The sequence below is a fragment of the Cherax quadricarinatus genome, chromosome 5 (genome assembly GCF_038502225.1).
Source record: "Cherax quadricarinatus isolate ZL_2023a chromosome 5, ASM3850222v1, whole genome shotgun sequence".
In the NCBI taxonomy this organism is placed as follows: domain Eukaryota; kingdom Metazoa; phylum Arthropoda; class Malacostraca; order Decapoda; family Parastacidae; genus Cherax; species Cherax quadricarinatus.
The window spans coordinates 77,428,479-77,448,561 of NC_091296.1; the positions used below are offsets into that span (position 1 = coordinate 77,428,479).

The following is a 20,083-nucleotide window of genomic DNA, read 5'->3' on the forward strand; positions in this document are numbered from 1 at the left end:
GACAAGAAGTATTGTAAGAAATCAAGTGTGGTATGTATGGTAGTCAGCAGGACTACCGTACTAGGCCACCCCACCTACACATAATATTCTATTACATTTAAGCATCCCAGAGCGATAAAATGCATATACAGTTTACTCATTACTTACCTTAAAATATTTATAGTCTTAATCTAGGGTGAAATGAGTAGTATTTATTGTAACAAATCAAGTGTGGTGTGCATGGTAGTCAGCAGGGCTACCATACCAGGCCACTCCACCCACACATAATATTCTATGATATTTAAGCATCCCTGAGCGATAAAATGCATATACAGTTCACTCATTACTTACCTTAAAATATTTGTAGTCTTAATCTAGGGTCAGGAGTAAGTAAACGAGATAAAACAAATAAATGAGAGAGAGAATGAGTACATGAGAGAGGACAGGCACAGAGTTATGTAAACAAACCAGGCGAACGTAAGTTTTGTAAACAAACAAAGTGTACACGTCTGGTTTGTGTACAAGTTGTCTCTACATTGATACGGTAGAATAAATAAAGAAGAACACTCCCATTCTCATGTAACATCATTTTTAGAAGAAATGATGCTCTGAGTGAAGGCAATGGAAATAAGTCACTCTGTCTCACTTTTTTGGGTTATCCTAGGTTCTCTGTATTTGTGTATACCTGAATAAACTTACATACATACGAAAGGAATAATTTTCTACAGTTACCCCCAGTAACATATTTTCTCTTATGTTAGATTAGAGAAAATGCTATTCTTGCCGTCACTTGTACAAGTTTTCTGGCTACCACATCTCATATTTATGTTTATTTATTCTATTGTGGGGTGTATTTATCATCTTTATATGTTATGTATCATGTTTATTATATAATTTTGAAAAAAAGGTATGGATGGATTAATGAAAATGTGTATATTAACGTAATATATGACATTCAATGAGACTCGGTGATTATTATTATTATTATTATTATTATTTCTAATATGGCGTCACTTGTGCAAGTCGTCTGCTACCACATCTTATATTTATGTTTATTTATTCTACTGTGGGGTGTATTTATCATATTTATATGTTATGCATCGTGTTTATTATATAATTTTGAAAAAATATCATAGATGGATTAATGAATATGTGTATATTAACGTAATATATGACATTTAAATGAGACTCGGTGATTATTATTATCATTACTAATATGGCATCTCGAGACATAAGACACTCTTACTGATTTTAATGTGTACCTGCATGCCAGCACAGTATGTAAGTTTATTTAGGTACAGGTATACATCAGTATAATTATCAGAGTATATATAAAATATGAAATAACTTTTAAAAACACTTGAAATTTTGGAGTTTCCGGACAAAATCGAGAGACTTATTGCTTACGGATCTCACGGAGAATGTAAGCAAACCGGGTGGGGTGCGGTGACCGTATTAGAAAGTCAGGTGGGGGAGCCGTATAGCGAGTTTTGGTCATAATTTGAAATGACTGTATTAGTGGAACGCTGTAAAGTGGGGCCATACTGTATGTATGGTGACCTTAAAATGCTTATTCTAAACTTTGATTTTTTTTAGTTGTGTAATAACAAAAATAATGTAGTGATATTATTAATGAATAACAAGACCTATTGTTTTAAAATAACCCCCGCCTTTTTTATGTGGTTAATATGTTTAGTATTCACTTTTAACATGGGTAATATGCACTTTTTTTATTTTTGTAATTCTTTTAGTTTCATATTACTAGAAACTTTGAATATTTCTGACCAATTACAGCTATGAGAGAGAATACAGTGTACTACACAGCGGAACCAGCAACAGTGGTGCTGAAGTTGGTCAGCAGTTAAACGACTTCAACCTTCCAACAAGCTTGGCAGTACCTGCCCAGGATGGCAGCATTAAGGGTAATATGAATAAACTTTTGAGTATCAGGAAATATTGATTTTTTCCATGAATGTACAATGTGTATTTCAGGCTATCCACAATAGTGTCTGTAACAAGTTAATGTAATATTTCATATAATTCATTATAATATAATATTTACAATATTTGTAATTACTTTTTGTAGTTACAGGATTAGAGTTCTCTATAATTAATGTCATTATAGGCAGCAGAGATGTCATGTTTGAGAGGAAAGTGTAGTGTGAATATCATGCTGGAAATTTAGAGCGTGAGAATTAAAAGATGATGTGGGGTCACCTAGGATATAATTCAGAGGGCTGAGGATGGGTTGTTGAGGTGGTTTAGGAATGTAGAGAGGATAGAGAGGGATAGGATGACAAAAGTGGTATATACCTCTGGGATGGAAGGTAGGAGGAATGGTGGCTCATTCCAGAAATGATTGGAGGGAGGAGGTAAAAGAGACTTTAAGTTTTAGGGACTTGAACATCCAGCAGGCCTGTGTGAGCAAGTCAGATAAGCGTGAGTAGAAGCAAGTGTTTTTTTTTTCTGTGATGGACATGTTGCCAGAGTGTGAGCATGGTAACATTTACAAAGGGATTTAGTGAAACCTTTTAACTGAACTTGAGTCCTATAGTTGGAAAGTACAGTTCATGCCCTCTGAAGGAAGGGTGAGAAGGTTACAGTTTGTAGGGCTGTCTACATTGTGTTGTAGACATGCTTCTTGCAAGATGGATTGAATGAGTGATGGTGAATGTTTTTTATTTTTTATTTTTTACCACCTTCCTTTGGTGGGAGATAGCTGGTGTGTTAAAAAGAAAAGTATTGAAGTACACCAGCATTTTGGTATTGAAGAGTTTGTCTGTAGGTGCCCCATTGACTGCAGCTGCCTTGGTAATGTTCCTGCCCTGATTATGGGGATTCACTTGACTGTATTTACTTGTGTTACATTATCTATAACAAAAATTATAACTCAAAAAATTAATAGAAGCTGTTAGACAGTGTTTTATTTTTATTTACTGTAGTACTGTATTTTTTTTTTTTTGCTTTGCAGAGATGGACAGTGTACGCGTATTTTCATGCAAAAAAATAATTTATCTCTGGGATTCAGAAACAGAGACCTTCTACAAACTCCCAGGATTGGATGCTGGGGTAGGTGAACTCCATTAACTATATACATATCTCAGCCTTAATTTTTTTCAACACAGACTGGCCTTCTTCCACTGAGGTAGGTTAACTTGAAAAAGAAGAAACACTTTCACCATCACTCACTCATCAGTGTCTTGCCAGAGGTGCATTGATACTACAATTCAGATGCACCCCTCTCCTTCAGAGTGTAGTCACTGGGCTTCCCACCTCTAGGACTAGAGTCTGGCTAACTGGTTTCCCTGACACCTCAGTATCCCCATAAAAACTCTTAACCCTTTCACTGTCCAGACCCCTGATCAGAAACTTGTCTATACTATCCCAGAATTTAAAAAAAAAAAAATGTTATTGTTTGTTATGAAATGGTAGAGAATCTTTTTCTGAAGGTAAAAAAAAAAACAAAAAGTATGAAACATGATGGAAAATTGACAAAATTACGCTTTCGCGAATTTTGCTGTGTCAGAAATATTTACGCATTGGCAATTTTGCCCACTTTGAGTCCGATTTCAGGTCAATTACATTATTCCAGTATACCAAATTCTTAGCTATTTTGCTAGTATATCTTCCATATTATTGATTGAGTACAAGAAATCACCCAATCAACTATTTCAACTACCCAATAAAGTGATCAGAAATTGGTAATTTTGCCAGTTTCACACAAATTTCAAAATATTCCAGTTTCAAAATAGGGTCCAGTATAAACAGTGCAGGCATTCCTGGCACTAAAATAACATTTCCTCTGTTCATTAGTTATGAATTCTATTTTTATTTTTTATTCACACACGCACAAAAAAAAATAGTAGATTTACTGTTATGCAATATTGTAATACTGCCTCTCCTCACTTAAAGACAGAGTTCCATTCCTAAGATCACATCAGTAAACAAATTTGTTGCTAAGCAAGGAGCATACTATAATGGTAGTGGGTTTGTCAGCCATCTTTGATATTGTTTTAGTGTCACCTTTGCACCATTTATAACATTTTTAGTATATTTTTAAATGTTTATACAGTAGTGTACTGTATATTGTAATAAATTGGTTTTCATCTTTAATTCATTCCAGAGAGTCTGACGAAAACTGAATTTGACTAAACCTGAAGCAATATTTCCCATAAGAAATAATGTAAATCCAATTAATCCATGCCACACACCCAAAAATATTAACAAAAAATACATTTTATAGAGAATAACTATAGTTTTACATATAGAAAATGATGGGAAATAAATATAAAGCACTAATTTTAATGGATAAATGAACATTTAAGCCACTTTTATCTTTGTTGAAGACTCTTGATGGCGTATGGAAGACAGTGAGGAGGGGAAAGGAAGGAGAGGTTATCTCTACCACCATCACTACCACCCTCTACCACCATCACTACCACCATCACTACCACCCTCTACCACCATCACTACCACCCTCTACCACCATCACTACCACCCTCTACCACCATCACTACCACCCTCTACCACCATCACTACCACCCTCTACCACCATCACTACCACCCTCTACCACCATCACTACCACCCTCTACCACCATCACTACCACCCTCTACCACCATCACTACCACCCTCTACCACCATCACTACCACCATCACTACCACCCTCTACCACCATCACTACCACCCTCTACCACCATCACTACCACCCTCTACCACCATCACTACCACCCTCTACCACCATCACTACCACCCTCTACCACCATCACTACCACCCTCTACCACCATCACTACCACCCTCTACCACCATCACTACCACCCTCTACCACCATCACTACCACCCTCTACCACCATCACTACCACCATCACTACCACCCTCTACCACCATCACTACCACCCTCTACCACCATCACTACCACCCTCTACCACCATCACTACCACCCTCTACCACCATCACTACCACCCTCTACCACCATCACTACCACCCTCTACCACCATCACTACCACCCTCTACCACCATCACTACCACCCTCTACCACCATCACTACCACCCTCTACCACCATCACTACCACCCTCTACCACCATCACTACCACCCTCTACCACCATCACTACCACCCTCTACCACCATCACTACCACCCTCTACCACCATCACTACCACCCTCTACCACCATCACTACCACCCTCTACCACCATCACTACCACCCTCTACCACCATCACTACCACCCTCTACCACCATCACTACCACCCTCTACCACCATCACTACCACCCTCTACCACCATCACTACCACCCTCTACCACCACCATTACCACCCTCTTCCACCATCACTACCACCCTCTACCACAATCACTACTACCCTCTACCACAATCACTACCACCCTCTTCCATCATCACTACCACCCTCTACCACCATCACTACCACCCTCTTCCACCATCACTACCACCCTCTACCACCATCATTACCACCCTCTTCCACCATCACTACCACCCTCTACCACAATCACTACCACCCTCTACCACAATCACTACCACCCTCTACCACCATCACTACCACCCTCTACCACCATCACTACCACCCTCTACCACCATCACTACCACCCTCTACCACCATCACTACCACCCTCTACCACCACCATTACCACCCTCTTCCACCATCACTACCACCCTCTACCACAATCACTACCACCCTCTACCACCATCACTACCACCCTCTACCACCATCACTACCACCCTCTACCACCATCACTACCACCCTCTACCACCATCACTACCACCCTCTACCACCATCACTACCACCCTCTACCACAATCACTACCACCCTCTACCACCATCACTACCACCCTCTACCACCATCACTACCACCATCACTACCACCCTCTACCACCATCACTACCACCCTCTACCACAATCACTACCACCCTCTACCACCATCACTACCACCCTCTACCACCATCACTACCACCCTCTACCACAATCACTACCACCCTCTACCACAACCACTAACACCCTCTACCACAATCACTACCACCCTCTACCACCATCACTACCACCCTCTACCACCATCACTACCACCCTCTACCACCATCACTACCACCCTCTACCAACATCATTACCACCCTCTACCACCATCACTGCTGCCCTCTACCACCATCACTACCACCCTCTACCACAATCACTACTACCATCACAACCACTGCCACCCTCTACCACCATCATTACCACCCTCTACCACCATCACTACCACCCTCTACCACCATCACTTCCACCCTCTACTACCACCACTACCACCCTCTACCACCATCACAACCACTACTACCCTCTACCACCATCACTACCACCCTCTACCACCATCATTACCACCCTCTACCACCATTACTACCACCCTCTACCACAGTCACTGCCACCATCACTACCACCCTCTACCACAATCACTACCACCATCACAACCACTACCACCCTCTACCACCATCACTACCACCCTTTACCACCATCACTACCACCATCATTACCACCCTCTACCACCATCACTACCACCAATGAATTCTCTCGTGTTTCTCACCTTCTTTATCAAAGGGGTGGCACTCGTAACTTTCTTTGGCTCCATGGTGGCTTATTTAGCAGTCGCACTCAATAAACAAGCACAAAAAACAATGGATTATTACGAAATGTTTCGTATGAATGCTCAGGGTAATGTTCACTAGATGAGAAACGAAGCCAGACTGACTCAGAATGCGTGCGTGGGATGCTTTGTGTTGGTGCGGGCAGACGGACTTGTACGGTATGGCGGACGAAAACTGAGGTGTTGAACGAAAACTGGGACAATATTTTGACAAGAAAGTCATCGAAAACCAACTTCGATGAAAACCAGGGCAAACGAAAACTGAGGTTCCACTCTATTTAGGTATGCATACTGGTCAAAGAGCCCATTGTAAGTCTGAGCAGTCAGCAAACAAGTACGTCACTTAAGTGAAGAGAGGCTGTGATTGTATAAATAATATCTGCACATTTGTGAAGACATATTAGACGCGTCAGTTGGAAATGAATTGGACGAATGACGTGATTTGTTTACTGTTTAGTATCGACAAAAATCAAACATTTCCTCTACTTTGAGCTCAATTTCAAGTTATTTTCCTTCTTGAAACCAATCAGAATCATCTCTGTTTCTATAATATATCATCCATTCTGTATAATAATCATAATAATAATGTTTAATTTAACATGATACATTGTTGTACAAAGGAATATAATAGTTGGGTGTGCATGCCAAAAGCCCCTTTATATGCAGAGCATTTTGGGCAAACTTAAAATTAACAAAAGATGAATAAGGCAATAACAGTTCAAATGGTTATTAGATGAGTTACAATGAGTACAAAATAATTCTATTAGGTAATGCTGTATGGCTGTAATAAGTCTAGTAGAGCAGTTCAGTATAGAATAATTACAGTTTTGATACAGTTTATAAAAAGTACAGTATTACAATTTAGAACAAGTTAAAACATTTACAATATGAAGAACAGTACATTTGAAAACACTGAGATTGAAACACTTATAAGTTTGAAGTAATGAGTAAATGGTTGAGCAATCATCAGCAATATGAAATAATGAAATTGGAACAATTTCAAGTTCAAAGTAGATTATCAAATAGTTGGGCAGTCTTAAATTAATTAGGAACTTCAGTAACTGGTAGGTATTAAGTAAAGTGTTTGTCTGGTTAATTTTGGGTGATGAGGTAATTTCCTGTAGTGTGTTCTGGCAATGAATTCCAGATCTTCGGGCTCTTTACGTGCATAGTATTTTTGCATAGGGAGAGATGGACATGTGGGATATCAAAGAGTGATTTGTGTCTTGTATTATGGCTGTGTGTTCTTTTATAGTTATCAAGGAGGAGTCTGAGAGCAGGGTTTATGTTTGAGTATAGTGTGGATGTTTTGTATATTAAGCAAATTAAGACTTCTGAAAAGAGGTGGAGTATGCTGTTTAGTGCAGGAGTTAGTACTCAATTGCACTGCAGCTATATGTTGGGTTATTGAAGGTTTAAGGTGATTTGCTGTGGTTGAGCCCCATGCACAAATACCATAGGTGAAGTAAGGGTAAATGAAAGAGTGGTACCATATTTTGATAGGATGTCTACTGTTTTGGAGATTTTCCTGGATATTTGCTGTATATGGGTTTGGAATTTGAATCTGCAGTCAAGGTGGAGATCTAGAAATTTGCCCTCTGTGTGTCTTGAAGTGGGTGAACCATTTATCAATATGTTTAGCTGTACATTTCAAGCTCTGTATCCAAATAGCATGAAGTAGGTTTTGTCTATATTGAAAGTAAGTTTGTTGGTAGTCATCCAGGTGGATATTTTTAGAAGTTCATCATTTACAGTGTCTGTTAGTATGGTTGGGTTTGGGTGAGAGAAGACATATGTAGTGTCATCTGCAAATAAAATGGGTTTAGGGAGCTTTGATGCATTTGGGAGATCATTGATGTAAATGAGAAAGAGAAGTGGGCTAAGGACACTACCCTGTGGTACTCCAACAAGAACAGGTTTTGTAGTGGAGTTAGCCCCAATTTGTGTATACATACTAGTTTCTATTTCTAAGATAAGATTTTAGGTAATCAAGAGTGTCCTTTGACCCTGTAATGTTCGAGTTTTACATGCAATAGGTCATGGTCAGCTGTATCAAATGCTTTTCATAGGTCTATGAAAAGTCCCAGGGGAATTTCATTTTTTCGAGTGCCGAATATATTAGTTCAAGTATATGTATAACTGCGTCATTAGTACTTTTTTTTTGGTCTAAATCTAAACTGACAGGGGTTGAGTATGCTGTGGGATACTAGGTAGGAGTAGACTTGTTTGTGAATTAATTTTTCAAAGATTTTAGATAGTAGGGGAAGATTTGATACAGGCAGTTGTTCAGTTCCACTGGATCACCTCCTTTGAGGATCGGGGTGACCCTTGCTGTCTTGAGTATGGATGGAAAGGTGGAAGATTCAATGGATTTGCTAAAGAGAGTAGCAATAATTGGTGACAACACATGAGAAGCTATTTTATACATGAGTAATGATAAGGTGTTTAGGACTCCTGTCTTGTTCTTTAGTGTTTTAGTGATAAGCGAGATTACAGTAGGGTTTGTTGGGGCTCGAAATAGAGTATTTGGGTAGTTACCATTGAGGTAGTCTTTTGGCTGAACGTTTGTGTTTGGGATTTTGCTTGCTAGCTTTGTTCCTACAGTCGAGAAAAAGACATTAAGTTTGATGGCATTATCTGTTGGCTGGAGGAGAGGTTCTTCTGGTTTCGTTAAGTTAATCATTCTGTTGTGAGACAGCTTTTTTAGGTTTTGTTAAAGTTGGCAGAAGTAAGCAACTGCTCATAGTGTTTGTGAATTCAGTTACTTGTGGGTCATGGTCATGGATGAGGGTTATTTTGAAGTTCCCTGTAAGTATCAGGTGGTGTTTATTTATCTCTACATCGGTTATCATGTTTCTTAGTTTTTCACTAAATGAGTAAATATTGGAGTGAGGTACTTTCTTTTGATTTAAATTTAGCAATGTATATTCACCATATTCATCCCTTGTGCAAGTAGATTTTATACATTTAAGTTCATCAGAGTAGTATATAGCTGTGCCACATCCTAATTGGTCTGGCCTACTATTGTGTATGGCCGTGTATCCAGGTATGGCATAGATGTTTGAAACATCATGTTTCAGCCATGTTTCACTGAGAGTAATGATAGACATACTGGCATTTAGAGAATTAAGTTGTGCTTGGAGGTCATCATAGTGTTTGTTTAATGATCTGACATTATTATTGAACGCTGTTATGTTGTTGTTGGCACTGAGTAGTGTCTTAGCCTGACTAAATAACTTACCACCTTTTCCATGTATATGCAGATGTTGCAAGTGTATAGAATAGGTGGTAGGTTACTTAAAGCAGTGAAGAGTTTTTATGATTATAGTGAGGATCAGGTTAGGGTATGTAGGAGAGAGGGAGATTATTTTCCAGAACAAAGTAGGCTTCATATCTGATATAGTCAAAGATGTAACTCATAGCACAGTGTTTTCCTTTGCAGATGATACTAGAATTTGCATGAGTGTGTCACCCATTAAGGACACTGTAAATCTCCAAGTAGATATAAACCAAGTTTTCCAGTGGGCCACAGAAAACAATATGAAGTTCAATAATTATAATGTGCATATGTGTGTGCATGTATGTATGCATGTACATGCATGTGTGTGTATGTGTGTAAATAATTAAATAACTTTTTCAACACTGGCTGTATCCCACCGAGACAGGTTGACCTAAAAACTAAACTGAAATAAATAAATACTCCATGAGGAAGTGGAGAAGAATCCTTCCTCCATATTACAAAAAAGTAATTTTTTAAAGAAGATGGTACGATTTACTCCTTTTGTAATAAAGAGTTCGGGATACATAAATACACACATTAATATAAATTAATCTTTAATATATAAAAATCAACTATCTTTGGTCTAGAGGTATTTGAACTATGATATAATAATAATATGTACATGTTACTATAATAAATTATAATCAGCATTTTACTAAAATATAATTAATAACCCTACACAGGGTACAACTCTTGACACTACTGTCACTATATATATATATCTCTATGCTAAAACAATAAATTATAAATAACATTTTTATAATAATAAATTACAATCAACTGCCTCTCACGACACGAAGTCAGTCACACGACACTGTTCAGTGTACACTACAACCAGGCCATCTTCAGTGTCCCACGACACCCTTTTCATCTCAGTGTTCCACTACGGTCCTGTGCATATCTCAGTGTTCCACTCCATCATACGTTCCTAAGTGTCACACTACGGTCCTGGCCCAGTTCAGTGTAACACTCCAACCTTTTCTTCATGTAATGTCCCACTAAACAGCATCTGACGACTCCGGCCCACAGTTGATCAACGTAGACGGTGAGTCCACAGACATCACCGGTAGTCCAGTAAATCCTCTCCAAAGGCGGTTGACACACCGCTAGCCGAACACCATGCTGCAAGCTCACTGAATGCGGCCGTCAAGTAACTGAGGCCAACAGACTCAGTGAGCTGCGGTGAGCGGTTCTTCTAACGCCAGTAGATAGGTACGATTCGGTGGTCAGGTACCTACTGCATAGACGTGTACCCTGAGGAGTTCAGGTACTTAATGTTGAAGCCAGTAGACGTGTACCCTTCGGTGGTCAGGTACCTACTGCTTAGGTGTGTACAGCGAGGCGCTCAGGTACATAATATTTCTAAAGCCAGTAGACGTGTACCCTTCGGTGGTCAGGTACCTACTGCTTAGGTGTGTACAGCGAGGCGCTCTGGTACATACTGTTACTAAAGCCAGTAGACGTGTACCCTTCGGTGGTCAGGTACCTACTGCTTAGGTGTGTACAGCGAGGCGCTCTGGTACATACTGTTACTAAAGCCAGTAGACGTGTACCCTTCGGTGGTCAGGTACCTACTGCTTAGGTGTGTACAGCGAGGCGCTCTGGTACATACTGTTACTAAAGCCAGTAGACGTGTACCCTTCGGTGGTCAGGTACCTACTGCTTAGGTGTGTACCGTGAGGCACTCAGGCTCTTACTGCTCTAAGGCCGGCTCAGCAGCCCCCACATTGGGTTTGATGACGCACCCAGTGGTACTGCCGGCCGGCAGGTTAACTATTTAACCGCTAGTTTGGCAGGGGCCGCAACACCCCCACCACAAAAGGACCGACACACAAAGATCAATGTAATATGTATCCCGAACCGTCATCCCGGATATGATCGTCCAGAAATCATTCTAGATAATCATTATCCTCCCGGACAGGCCCCCATATATTACAAAAAAGTAATTTTTTAAAGAAGATGGTACGATTTACTCCTTTTGTAATAAAGAGTTCGGGATACATAAATACACACATTAATATAAATTAATCTTTAATATATAAAAATCAACTATCTTTGGTCTAGAGGTATTTGAACTATGATATAATAATAATATGTACATGTTACTATAATAAATTATAATCAGCATTTTACTAAAATATAATTAATAACCCTACACAGGGTACAACTCTTGACACTACTGTCACTATATATATATATCTCTATGCTAAAACAATAAATTATAAATAACATTTTTATAATAATAAATTACAATCAACTGCCTCTCACGACACGAAGTCAGTCACACGACACTGTTCAGTGTACACTACAACCAGGCCATCTTCAGTGTCCCACGACACCCTTTTCATCTCAGTGTTCCACTACGGTCCTGTGCATATCTCAGTGTTCCACTCCATCATACGTTCCTAAGTGTCACACTACGGTCCTGGCCCAGTTCAGTGTAACACTCCAACCTTTTCTTCATGTAATGTCCCACTAAACAGCATCTGACGACTCCGGCCCACAGTTGATCAACGTAGACGGTGAGTCCACAGACATCACCGGTAGTCCAGTAAATCCTCTCCAAAGCCGGTTGACACACCGCTAGCCGAACACCATGCTGCAAGCTCACTGAATGCGGCCGTCAAGTAACTGAGGCCAACAGACTCAGTGAGCTGCGGTGAGCGGTTCTTCTAACGCCAGTAGATAGGTACGATTCGATGGTCAGGTACCTACTGCATAGACGTGTACCCTGAGGAGTTCAGGTACTTAATGTTGAAGCCAGTAGACGTGTACCCTTCGGTGGTCAGGTACCTACTGCTTAGGTGTGTACAGCGAGGCGCTCAGGTACATAATATTTCTAAAGCCAGTAGACGTGTACCCTTCGGTGGTCAGGTACCTACTGCTTAGGTGTGTACAGCGAGGCGCTCTGGTACATACTGTTACTAAAGCCAGTAGACATGTACCCTTCGGTGGTCAGGTACCTACTGCTTAGGTGTGTACAGCGAGGCGCTCTGGTACATACTGTTACTAAAGCCAGTAGACGTGTACCCTTCGGTGGTCAGGTACCTACTGCTTAGGTGTGTACAGCGAGGCGCTCTGGTACATACTGTTACTAAAGCCAGTAGACGTGTACCCTTCGGTGGTCAGGTACCTACTGCTTAGGTGTGTACCGTGAGGCACTCAGGCTCTTACTGCTCTAAGGCCGGCTCAGCAGCCCCCACATTGGGTTTGATGACGCACCCAGTGGTACTGCCGGCCGGCAGGTTAACTATTTAACCGCTAGTTTGGCAGGGGCCGCAACACTCCATAAGCCATGAGTGTTGTAAGAAGCGACTATAAGAAGAAAACTTTACATTTCTTCTTTTTTTGGGTCACCCTGCCTCAGTGGGAGATGGCCAACATGTTGAAAATATATATATACAGCGGAACCTTAAATATCGAACTTTCTTCGTTCCAGACGGCTGTTCGAGTGCCATTACTGAACGAATTTATTCCCATTGGGAATAATGTAAATTAGATTAGTTCATTTCAGACCCTCAAATGTACACTTATAAAAGCACTTACAAAAATACACTTACATAATTGGTTGAGTTGGGAGCAGTTCGATATTTAAGGTTCCACTGTATATATATATATATATATATATATTTTTTTTCAACAAGTTGGCCGTCTCCCACCGAGGCAGGGTGACCCAAAAAGAAAGAAAATCCCCAAAAAGGAAATACTTTCATCATCATTCAACACTTTCACCTCACTCACACATAATCACTGTTTTTGCAGAGGTGCCCAGAATACAACAGTTTAGAAGTATATACATATAAAAATACACAATATATCCCTCCAAACTGCCAATATCCCAAACCCCTCCTTTAGAGTGCAGGCATTGTACTTCCCATTTCCAGGACTCGAGTCCGGTTATATAAAATAACCGGTTTCCCTGAATCCTTTCACTAAATATTACCCTGCTCACACTCCAACAGCTTGTCAGGTCCCAAATACCATTTGTTTCCATTCACTCTTATCTAACACACTCACGCACGCTTGCTGGAAGTCCAAACCCCTCGCCCACAACACCTACTTTACCCCCTCCCTCCAACCTTTTTGAGGACGACCCCTACCCCGCCTTCCTTCCTGTACAGATTTATACGCTCTCCATGTCATTCTACTTTAATCCATTCTCTCTAAATGACCAAACCACCTCAACAAACCCTCTTCAGCCCTCTGACTAATACTTTTATTAACTCCACACCTTCTCCTAATTTCCACACTCCGAGTTTTCTGCTAAATATTTATACCACACATTGCCCTTAGACAGGACATCTCCACTGCCTCTAACCACCTCCTTGCTGCAGCATTTACAACCCAAGCTTCATGCCCATATAAGAGTGTTGGTACTACTATACTTTCATACATTTCCTTCTAAGCCTCCATAGATAACATTTTTTGCCTCCACATATACCTCAATGCACTGTATATATATATATATATATATATATATATATATATATATATATATATATATATATATATATATATATATATATATATATATATATATATATATATATATATATGTACATGTATATGTATATACATGTATGTATATATATATATATATATATATATATATATATATATATATATATATATATATATATATATATATATATATATATATACATGTATATATACACATGTATGTATATATATATATATATATATATATATATATGTAATGTATATATATGTATATATATATGTGTATATATATGTATATATATATATATGTATATATATATATGTATATATATATATGTATATATATATGTATATATATATATGTATATATATATATGTATATATATATATATATGTATATATATATATATGTATATATATATACAGGGTGACCCAAAAAAGAAAGAAAATCCCCAAAAAGAAAATACTTTCATCATCATTCAACACTTTCACCACACTCGCACATTATCACTGTTTTTGCAGAGGTGCTCAGAATACAACAGTCTAGAAGCATACACATATAAAGATACACAACATATCCCTCCAAACTGCCAATATCCCAAACCCCTCCTTTAAAGTGCAGGCATTGTACTTCCCATTTCCAGGACTCAAGTCCGACTATATGAAAATAACCGGTTTCCCTGAATCCCTTCACTAAATATTACCCTGCTCACACTCCAACAGATCGTCAGGTCCCAAGTACCATTCGTCTCCATTCACTCCTATCTAACACGCTCACGCACGCTTGCTGGAAATCCAAGCCCCTTACCCACAAAACCTCCTTTACCCCCTCTCTCCAACCCTTTCGAGGACGACCCCTACCCCGCCTTCCTTCCCCTATAGATTTATATGCTTTCCATGTCATTCTATTTTGATCCATTCTCTCTAAATGACCAAACCACCTCAACAACCCCTCTTCTGCCCTCTGACTAATACTTTTATTAACTCCACACCTTGTCTCTGCTCCTCACTGCTTCCATTAACAGCTTCCTGTCTGTAGCTATTATACCTCTGTTAAGTCATGCAAAAGGAACCCACTCACTTCATCATCTCCAAACTATTCATCGATACTTATTTCTGTGTTGAAGAAAGATTTCTTTAATATCCTGATCAGAATCTTTAAAGCTCTTGTCTTCAATAAAGTCTTGTTACAAACTATCTTCAAACATCCTGTTTTGTCCATCCTGCCACTCTTTGAGTTTATGCTTCATTATTTGCTTTCACTTCTTGGTCCTCCAGTGCTGCCAAATGATTTCTTGTCCTCTCAGATACTTCAGTCTGAATTAATCTTCTAAGCAAACTTGTACTTTCAAGTTTGACGTGGCTTGTTAAAAATCCCAAATTGTTATATTCAAGATAAAGCTCAATGCACATACTGTAGGTCCTTAATTATTTGTTAAGATGTTAACAAAGCAGCTTGAGGTTTAGTTAACACAAAGTGCAGTAATATTGTTGATAAGTCAGTAGATAAAGTTTGGAAAAGAGAATGCAATTTAAGACTTTTCCCTGAGTAGTTTAGTCTCTTGCCCCTTGAATGATCCAGTCATGTCTTTGTCTTTCCTAACCTTCACAGTCTACTTGTGTTTAACTCAGTAGTTTTCACTGTTTCCTACTTAAAGTCTGTGAAGCTCTGTCTGGAAATCCCTAAAGCTCACTTGTCTTTGAGATCTAGTTTAATTTTCGATTTGAATTTCTACGCCACCCAAATAGACACTTAGTTTGTTCCTTCCGTTTGTCACACAAACAATAGAAACAAAGCACTTGAAGTCCAGATTCGATCTCTTAGATCTCTGTTGTTACAAACATTTGATGAGATTCACGATTTTATGACTTGAAATGTTGTTTTCCTGATAAGGTCTGAATCATTGTAAAAATTCTTCCTCAAAATGTCCTCTGCAGTATCCTCCAAGCTTGTAACTGAATCTTCTTAGGAACTGTGTCAACGCTTTTCTGTAAAGTTCCAAGAAAACAAACTGGAATCAATTTCTGTTCTACTTGCTGTCACTATGTTGGAACTCAAGAAGTTTATGAAAGATTTCTGCCTGAAACTACATGTTGTTGCTGCTGATGAGACTGTTCTTTCTCAGTGCCCACCAATTCTTCCTGGCAACTTCTCCATGACTGTATACGGCGCTGCGACACCGCATCTTGTCAGTGCTTCATGCCCACGTTCTTCTTAAAGATTGCACTTTACATTTTGTTGTTCGCTGCCCAACTCTGCTTGACGCTGAACATTGTTAAATAGTATTATAAACACCCCCTCTGCAATCATATATGTTAATCCGCCCCATTGCGCTGAGGCTCATTCACTTCAAAGTCTTTTCTGCACTTCTTCCTGCTAAACAAACAGCACTTTGGTGAAAAGCCCCACCTCCATTTTATTCTCTGTCTCAACACTTTTAATTTATTGAGTTCTACATATAAAGTAAATAATACTTGAATGAGCAGAGAAATGAACAAAGCCCTAAGTTCTACTTCACTGAGTCAAGGTCAGCCTCCTGTAAATATTCAGCAAATGTAGTCACATTTGACTATCTCAAAACTTCTCAAACTTAGTAGTACGCTACACGCGCGCACACATATACACATGGTACACACACAACAAACACATATATACATACATGCACACACACACACACATACGTACATTAATACATGAGTTACAAGGATAAAGCAGAAAGGTTTATGAATAATAGTTTAAAACTATAAGAAAGATATCACTGAATGATAAACTGAACTGAAGTTCAAAGATAGAACTTTATAGAAAGTTTCAAAGTGAATATATATAATATGTAGCAATAAATGCAAGAAAGGAGAGATGTTGAACTATGGCACAGACGAATGAAAAGAAGCTGCAGAAATTTACAGTCACCTAAAGTAGGAAACTATGGTGCCAGAACTTGAATAAAAGGAACATGACCAAAGCCATGAGAGTTGCCTAGAGGTTTGAATGGGCAAAGCACAGATGAAAAGGAATTAATCCATAATAAGAAAACTACATAGTAAAGTAGAGTTTAATTTCTCCAGACCACAGTTACAGCCACACTATGGAGTCAATAAATATAATAGTAATCAAAGCAAAGAATAAAGGATAGAGATACAAGAATGAATGTGGTTATGAGAATCATTAAGATTAAGAAGTGTTTGTTAGAGTATGTAAAGCAAGTCTGTGAAAGAGATGGAGGTGTACACTACTTAAGTGCTGATACAGCAGCATGTCCAGCAAAGAAGTGCAAGAGGTTTCTGATAGCTTTGAGCACCTCAAAGAGCAATGCAAAGCGACAACATCTCCATAACTGAGAGAGAACCAGAAATTTATGCGCTCCATTAACAAGGTTCAACACCATCAAAAGAGCAGAGATTACTCGAAAGGAAGATACAAATGGTCCATCTAAAAAGGATAGATATTAAATACCACCATATTCATGAAACTGATACGCAAAGTCAGAAGATTATTCTAAAGAGTAGAAGATTTGAAAGCAGTGTCGATCTCATCACAGCAGCTGTCAGCAGTTTCTAGGGATGAACTGCAAAGTCACAAAACCATTGTTCAACTTTCAGCAGTATAAAATATAGAGTGGTGACGTATTTGACTGTAAATAGTGTACTTGATAGCAGTTCCGCCAGCAAGATTATAAAGCTGATAACACAGAGCGTTGTTAGGAAGCAACGCGTGATACCGTAACATTATCAGAAAGATGCAGTTAAACAGCAAAATGATTGAAAATGAGCGTGGCACCAGATACCAGCGTTCAGAGGTCGGTCCAAGGACCAAAGTTGTTTCTTGCAGCTTCAGAACGATATGATAACAGTTGATTCCAGCAACTGTTAGATGTCGGAAGTTGATAGGAAGAATTCATTTGATCAAGATTCGTAACTCATAAAGTGATCTGACAAGCTGACGTTCGGTTCGCAATAAGTTCCTGGAGTTCAACTCGCGTCAATGAAAGTCATGAGTGAGTACACACACACACACTTGCTGAGGAACTCAACAAGAGATTTAAAGAAGTATTCACAGAGGAGACAGAAGTGTGTGTGTGTGTGTGAGCGAGCGAGCGAGCGAGCGAGCGAGTGAGTGAGTGAGTGAATGAGAGTATGTGTGTGTGTACCTCTACCTAAATAAACTTACATACCGTGCTGGCATGCAGGTACACGTTAAAATCACTAAGAGTTTCTTATTATTCTTGAGGATGCCATATTAGTAATGATAATAATAATACACAACAATAATCACTCTGAGGCACATTAAATGTTGTATATTACGTTAATGTAAGTGTTTTCATTAATCCATCTATATTTTTTCAAAATTATGTAATAAACATGCTACTTAACATATAAATTTGATAAATACACCCCACAGTGGAATAAATTAACATAAATACGAGATGTTAGGTGTAGATGAATGTGTATCAACCATAACCAGATGCATTCGTCTGTTTGTTTACATCCTCCGCATCTCTCTCTCCTCTCACATTTACTCATTCTCTCTCGTTTATTCGTTTTACTTCATTTACTCACCTCTCGCCCTAAATTAAGACTACAGATATTTTAAGGTAATTAATGAATGTACTGTACAGTGGGACCTGTGCTTACGAGTGCCCCACCATGCGAGTTTTTCAGGATACGAGCTGTCGCTTGGTCAATTGTTTGCTCCTGGATACGAGCCAAAATTCAGGTTGCGAGCTTTCCCCTCAAGGGAGGGTCCTTGATGCTGGTGAGGGGCTATTGATCTATGGAATTGTATCTGTGCTCCAGGTCCCTAAATTAAGCCTGAATACCTTCCATCCCCTCCCCCCCCACAGGTGCTGTATAATACTATGGGTTTAGTGCTTCCCCACTATAATAATAATAATATAGTAATAATATAATGTACATATAATAATAATAATACATATAATAATAATAATACATATAATAATAATAATAATAATAATATAAAGCCTCTCCTCACTTAATGACAGAGTTCCATTCCTAATACCATGTCGATAAACAAATTCATCGCTAAATGAGGAGCATACTGTAATGGTAGTGGGTTTATGTCAGCCATCTTTGATATTGCTTTAATGTCACCCTTGCACCATTTATAATATTTTAGTATATTTTTAAATGTTTATAGAGTAGTGTACTGTATATTGTAATAAACAGGATAGAGGATATCATCTCTAATATACATTATTTAGGTATGCATACTGGTTAGCGAGCCCGTCGTAAGTCTGAGTCATCGGTAAACGAGTACGTCACTAAGTGAGGAGAGGCTGTAATACTATAATAATAATTATAATAATAATACTATAATAAACAAACACTTCTGTTTTCTCTTATAATAAAACCTCAGAAGGGGAAGCATGTGAAGATGTTTGCCGAACTCTTATAATAAAACCTCAGAAGGGGAAGCATGGGAAGATGTTTGCAGAGTGGGAGCGGGAATGGCCGCCACCACTTGTCACATGACATATTTTATTCATTCTAAAGGATATGCAGTATCAGGTTTCTATGTTATTTATATTGTTTATTATGTCATATTAGATGAATTGTGATAGATAAATAAGCCGTAGAGTTGATATTAGTGGTATATTGAACTATTTTGTCCTGCCTCTTGAGAGCAGGAATTCCGCTGGAATGGATTAATGGCATTTCAGTTAATTTAAATGAGGAAAATTGATTCAGCATATGAGCAGATCAGGTTACAAGCTAGGTCACGAA

General features: G+C 38.8%; 1 protein-coding gene across 1 annotated transcript in view; it reads left to right on the plus strand.

Moving 5' to 3' along the window:
- LOC128692942 (polyamine-transporting ATPase 13A3) overlaps positions 1 to 20,083 on the plus strand; it is a 147,326-nt gene that overhangs the window by 71,662 nt on the left and 55,581 nt on the right. Inside the window, exons 6-7 of the mRNA XM_070104671.1 lie at positions 1,774 to 1,901; positions 2,951 to 3,048. Coding sequence (XP_069960772.1) covers positions 1,774 to 1,901; positions 2,951 to 3,048 — 226 coding nt within the window. The remainder of the gene's footprint in view (positions 1 to 1,773; positions 1,902 to 2,950; positions 3,049 to 20,083) is intronic.